The following is a 6,827-nucleotide window of genomic DNA, read 5'->3' on the forward strand; positions in this document are numbered from 1 at the left end:
TTTAAAAAAATTTTTAGTGACGCACTTGGGGTTAAGTGACTTGCCCAGGGTCACACAGCTAGTAAGCGTTAAGTGTCTGAGGCCGGATTTGAACTCAGGTACTCCTGACTCCAGGGCCGGTTCTCTATCCACTGTGCCACCTAGCTGCCCCGATGTTCCACACTTAACCAGTCCCAAGGTTTCTGTTAGAAATGTCACAGACTTCTCCTCGCCAACCCTTCTGATCCCTTTCTTGACTTCAGCTGTTGAATTCTTACCCATCCTTTAGAGCCTAAGTTCAAACATCTTCTATCGAGTGCTCTTTTCCTCCTGACAGTAAAGGTTTTTCCACCTCAGACCTTAATATCTTTTAATGTAATACTCATTATAGTTTTTATGTGTGTCATGTCACCCAAATAATCCAAAAATTCTGAGTCTGGGATTCTTTCTTGCCTAAACTTTGTCCCCTAGTGCCTAGTAAAGGGCTGTGTATACCATAGGTGCTCAGAACCCAGAGGTTCTTCAAAGGATTTGTGATTATTCAGGGGTGGGAATTCCCTGCCCCAACTCTAATCACCCTTGCCCATGCCCAGCTACATAAGTAACAGATAGTAGCAGTTGAGTGACTTTGCCAGGGTCACACAGCTACTAATGTCAGAAGTGGGATTTGAACCCAGTTTTCTTCTCTCCAAACCCAACACTCTTATCTCCTGTGCCGTTTTCCTTCTCTCTGATAGAATGTCCTAACAAAATTGGAGTTGGGGACTTCATTAGAGGGTAACTTGGGACTTACCTCTTTGTTCTTTGTTTGACTTATTTTTTATTAGGAGGAGCAGCTACTGCTGGAGGTGGCACTGGAATGAAATAATACCTTGGCCATCCATATCCAGGGTAACCAAAAGGTTGGTAGGGGCCAAATGGATACTGGTAACGGGGCCTATAAAACCAGGGCCGCAATTCATCACTTTCACTGCTCAGCTGAGAAAAAGAAGTAAGATAGAGTTTCATTATTTAAAGTGCAGAGGAACAACAAATAGCTTTTTAAGAGCAGGTACTATGAAAGTATATAGAATATAAGCCAGCTGGTCTTGATGTCAAATGACCTGGGTTCAAGTTTTCATATATTTTGGCTGTGTGACCTTGGTGGAGTCACTTCTCAATCTCTCCTAGACAACTCTCTAAGACTATATGTTGCCTAAAAGGTGATAACCTACATTGCTAAAAGGATTTTCATCACCTCGGAATTCCCTATAAAAATGAAATCAAAGGTCAGTTGCACTGTTAATAAACATTTATTATTGTTGTTGTTTCAGTCATATGTGATCCCATTTGGGGTTTTCTTGGCAGAGATGCAGGAGTAGTTTGCCATTTCCTTCTCCAGATCATTTTACAGATGAGGAAACTGAGGCCAACATAGTTAAGTGACTTGCCCAGGGTCACACAGCTAGTAAGTATCTGAGACCAGATTTGAACTCAGGAAAATGAGTCTTCTTGACTTCTGGGCAGGAATTCCATGTACTATGGTGCCACCTAGCGGCAACATGTATTAAGTACCTACTATATGCCAGACCCTATCCCTTTATGGAATAGAAGAGAGGGCCGGAATTCAAATCCTGCCTCTCTCTTCTGTACTTTCTACCTAAGTAACCTTGGGCAAGTCAAGTAACTTCCCTGGGCCTCAGTTTCCTTATTGAGTTATTTTATGGTTGTAATATTTCTCTTCTTCACTTTTTGGTTTTTTTTTTTGGGGGGGGGGAGGGGGTTGGTTTTTGTTTTTGTTTTTGTTTTTGTTTTTGTTTTTGTTTTTGTTTTTGTAGGGCAATGAGGGTTAAGTGACTTGCCCAGGGTTACACAGCTAGTAAGTGTCAAGAGTCTGAGGCTGGATTTGAACTCAGGCCCTCCTGATTCCAAGGCCAGTGCTTTAGTCACTGTGCCACCTAGCTGCCCCCATAATATTTCTCTTGTATGCCTCCCTTTCTCTCCTCATATAACTGCCACCTTACTACACTTGCTCATCACCTCTCACCTGGACTACTGCAATAATTTCCCCTCCTCAAGTCTCTCCCCACCAGGATCCATCCTGCCTTCAGCTGCCAGAGTGATGTTTCCAGAACCTAGTTCTCCTTTCCCCCCAAAGCTCCAGTGGCTCTCTGTCTCCTCCAGCATCAAATGTGAACTCGGAGACTTACAGCTGCTCACCACCTGGACCCTTCCTTCCTTTCCAGCCTCTTCTCCTTTACTCCTCTCCTTCAGATCTGGCCACACTGTCATCCTTGGAGTTCCTTGGGTGGGTCGCTCCATCTCCATTCTCTGTGCCATCGCTGGCTGTCCTTGTTTCAGGGTTCTGCCTCTTAGTCTCCTCATCTCCCCTCAAGACCCGGCTCAAACCCAGCCCCTCTGGGATCACTTTCTGCCTCCTTTGTATAGACCTTAATAGATTTCTTTATTTACACAGGGTTTTCTTCATTCCAATAGAAGCTCTTTATTTTTGCCTTTCTGTGTACCCCAGGGCTTATGACAGTGCCTGGCACATAGTAGGCACTTCAAATGAGGTCATCTAAGTAGCTTAATGGGTAGGACACTGGGATTGGAGTTAAGAGCTTGGTGTCATTCAGTCATGTCCAGCCCCATGGTCACAAAGTCAGGAACACGAGTTGAAATCCAGCCATAGACACTTTTCTAGCTGTGTGACCTTGGGCAAGTCACTTAACCTCTGTCTGCCTCAGTTTCCTCAACTCTAAAATGGGGGTCGTAGAAGCACTTATTCCCCCCAGGGTTGTTTTCAGGATCCAATAGGATAATATTTGTAAAATGCTTAATAGACAGTTGGCACTTAACCAATGCTTTCCCTGACTTTTTTATCTTTTTATTTTTTTTTTTTTTGCAGAGCAATGGGGGTTAAGTGACTTGCTCAGGGTCACACAGCTAGTAAGTGTCAAGTGTCTGAGGCCAGATTTGAACTCAGGTACTCCTGAATCTAGGGCCGGTGCTTTATCCACTGCTCCACGTAGCTGCCCCCTTTCCCTGCCTTTTGACTGACCTCCTAACTCTTTGAATCTTTGATCCCATTTCTAAGTTCATAGCAACAATTGTTTGCTTAGGGGAAGTCAAAGTAGGGAGTCCCGTCCAGCTGATCACGACTCAAGTGGGCTGTCTGCAGCATTTCACTTCACTTGATAACTTTGTCTAGAAAAACAGAGCTGGGGAAGCCTAGACGATGTTATCTCCCTCATCCTGTTGCATTCCAGCAGGATGTTGTCCAAGCCATTGGCAAGTCAATGTGTTATCTGCCTGTTCCCCAGACCCACCACTTTGACTATCCTCAGACTCCAGCAGAGTGGCTGCATTCAGATGCCAAGTCTTCTGCCCAAACAAAAATAATATTTCAAAAACTGGTTTTGCTCTTGGGACAAAAATAAGTTTGTTGGCCTCTAGATCTGCTTTGCCACTGTTGAAACAGACAGAAGCGTAGAGCCTCCCAATTCTCAACTCCTTTGTGGCTATTTTGTCCAGCATCAGACCTGGCAAGGACTTGAGGAATTATCTGTGATAGCTCCCTCGATTTAGGGGGCGAAGTTGAGGTTTTGGGGGGATAGGTGACTCACCCAAGGCCATTCAGAGTTAGCACTTAAAACCAGGTCTCTTGACTCCCTTCTGTGATTTCAGGACAGATGTTTCAGCTGCACTGGCCACTGAGATGGATTAGCTTAGTCACAGCATCCTATTTGGGTGATGTTTCATCGAAACTTAACCAGACAATGACTCAAGTTGGTCACTTATTTTCACCCAGAGTTGGTCTGGATAATGTGTAACTGTATGTCACTGATTTCCTCTTATGCAGAGAGAAAAGCCTCAGTCAGAAACCCTTCCCTAAAATGCTGATGCCTGAAACTCCCTTGGTATAATTTGGGGTTTGGGATAGGCACACATAATGGCTTTTAAGGCTAGAACATGCTAGGATATTTGTGGACAATTTATGTGAGGCATCCAATTCGGGAGAAGTCCCATGTTGCTTAGTGTATTGTATTTGAAGTCCGACAGCCTGGATTAGAATTACAATTTCACAATTCACAGTCTAACCTGGGGCATGATACTTGGCCTTGGGGGGCTCAGTTACCTCATTTGAAAGGTAAAGAGATTCAGCTCAATCATCTATAAGATTCCTTCCAACTGATATGGTCCCATGACTTTGAGACTAAAATCAAGCATGAAGCAAGGTCAAACATGGGTTTTGACAAGTTCAGACACTCATTCTGTTTTTCTTGATGCTGCTCCAAAACGGTTTCTGTGCAAACTCTCCGACTACCATTTCCTCTTTAGCATCGCCAGGGGGCATATCAGTTCAGTGTCAAAGCATTGGTTATTTAAAGTTTAGCTCTGTTTTTATTCCCATGTCTAGTTAGTTAGCCATGATTAGCCATAAAATAGGGCAGCTAGGTGGCACAGTGGAAGGGGTGTAACACTTGGAGTCAGGAAGACTCATCTTTGTGAGTTCAAATCTGGCCTCAGACATTGATAGCTGTTTGACCCTGATTTGACCTTGTTTGCTTCAGTTTCTTCATCTGTAAAATAAATGATCCGGAGAAGGAAATGGCAAACCACTCCAGGATCTTGTCCAAGAAAACCCCAAATAGGTCACAAAGAGTCAGACATGACTTGAATGACTAAACAACAATATCCAGACCCATAAAATAACCTTTTTTGCTTCTATTTCTCAGCTGAATTTAAAAATAATATCTCATTATTTTCAAAATTCCCTGTTGGTTGCTTCTCACATTAGCAAAATGCCACATGAGACAGGACCCACCAGGAAAAAGCCCCTGATGTTGAAGGCAAAGGGAAGAGGGGATGGCACAGGGTGAGATGGAGGAGAAATAATGTCATGGAAGCAATGAACATGAACTTGGACAGACTTGGGGAGATAGTGGAGGATGGAAAAGCTTGATGTGTTGTGGCTGATAGAGTCACAAAGAGTCAGGCATGACCATATGACTGAACAACAATATCAACAAACGTTTTCAGGGAAGAAAATCCATTGGACATATTTCTTTCTATGGTATTTTCAGATGTTTTATGGCCTTGGGCTTTTGGTGAGTTTTATACGGAATATAGCCTAAGCTTAGACTTAAGACTATTTGTTTTGTATTTCTACTTTCCCATCCCTCTAATCAACATCACCTGGTAACTACCACACAATAAAACTCTAACTAGAAACCCAGAAGCTTCTTCCATTTACTAGTCTGGGAGATAAATTAAGGGAAAGGTTAAAGAAGGGAGATTTATGATCTAATATCCAATTTCAAATCTCACAGTAGGGACTACATGGAAAGAGTAAGATGAACTCACACTGCGCTTTTCCCGTTCCTGATCCTGAGCAGCCTACAATACAAACCAGGAGAAATTCATTAAAGGCAATTATGCGTATGAACACATACACCTGCAGACATATATTCATACATCTGCACACATCAAAAAGAAATTGTTGAGCAGGAGGTAATGTGGAGAACAGAGGCAAACATGGTACAGAGAATAGAAAACTGGACTGAGGAGAGAGAACAACGGGGTTCACTTCCTGTCTGACCTCTGGATCTCTGTGGCCTTAGTTTGCTCATCTGTAAAATGAGAAGGGTGGTTTAAATGACCTCTAAAACCACTCAGCTATGATAAATTGTCATGTGATCATCCCACTAATTTTTAGGGTCTGGCACAATGTGTCTGACACCTCATGACCCCATTTGGGGGTTTCTTGGCAAAGATCCTGGAGTGGTTGGCCATTTGCTTCCCTGGCTCATTTACAGATGAGGAGACTGAGGCAAAAAGGGTTAAGTGACTTGCCCAGGGTCACACAGCTAGTGGATATTGAACTCAGGTCTTCTTGACTCCAGGCCCCCTGCTCTATCCGCTGCACCCCCTTGCCGCCCCTAGGCACAATGTGTGCACTTCACGAATGCTTGTTGGCTGCCTCTATCCAGACTCTGAGTGTGCCGACTCTGAAATATCCCCATTGACAGGTTTAGATGGTCAGAGTTGCTAGATTCTATATAACTTAACCTTTCCCATAAGTGATAAAAGACTGGACCCAAAAGGAAGAATAGCTTCTCAGCTGTGGTCCTGTTGGAACCCATCCATCCTGAACGTGCAACTGCTCATTTCCCATTTTAAAACCAGAAAACCAGGGAGGAGAAGGAAAGAGGCCAAAGTCAATAGGAAGGAACTGAGAACTCTTGAACACAATATCAATCAATCAAAAATAGGTGGCACATTGGATAAAGCACCGGCCCTGGATTCAGGAGGACCTGAGTTCAAATCCAGCCTCAGACACTTAACACTTACTAGCTGTGTGACCCTGGGCAAGTCACTTAACCCCAATTGCCTCACCAAAAAAAAAAAAATTAAAAATAGATAAACAGATCAATGAATGAGTGAACAGGTAAACAAATAAATAATTGAATGAATGACTGAATGAATAAATAAGGAAATTAAAAATAAAAACAAGACTTACAAGGGAACCAAGAGTAATAGCGATGACAGCTATGATCATGAAGGCTTTCATCGTCCTCTGCAGCCTGTGTGTGTCCTGGAGGCAAGCAGCACAGAGTCACAACCAATACACAGCATTGCCAAGACATCCTCAGGAGATACTTCTAGGGGCTTTAGGGGAACCACCTCATCTCTGGGCTTCAGGGAGAATGAGAGTGTTGACATGGATGATCTGTAAGGTCCCTTTGCGTTCTGACCATTTATGACTTTGTGACACTGCCACTCTTTATCATATAATTTATGTAGGATAGATTTCATTTGCTTAGATCCTTTGGCAAATTGTAGAGAAGTTTCCACAACTTTGTTTT

The 6,827-nt window shown here is 43.2% G+C and overlaps 1 protein-coding gene across 1 annotated transcript; it reads right to left on the reverse strand.

The window, feature by feature from the left end:
• Positions 1-792: 792 nt before the first annotated feature.
• Positions 793-6,542, reverse strand: LOC122730756 (follicular dendritic cell secreted protein). Its single transcript, XM_043970092.1, has 3 exons — positions 6,482-6,542; positions 5,326-5,358; positions 793-957 (listed from the first exon to the last, which is right to left on the reverse strand). Exons 1-3 carry the CDS (start codon positions 6,530-6,532, stop codon positions 793-795), a joined length of 249 nt encoding a protein of 82 aa, XP_043826027.1. The 5' UTR covers positions 6,533-6,542.
• Positions 6,543-6,827: the final 285 nt, after the last annotated feature.

The sequence above is a fragment of the Dromiciops gliroides genome, chromosome 6, assembly GCF_019393635.1.
Source record: "Dromiciops gliroides isolate mDroGli1 chromosome 6, mDroGli1.pri, whole genome shotgun sequence".
NCBI lineage: Eukaryota > Metazoa > Chordata > Mammalia > Microbiotheria > Microbiotheriidae > Dromiciops > Dromiciops gliroides.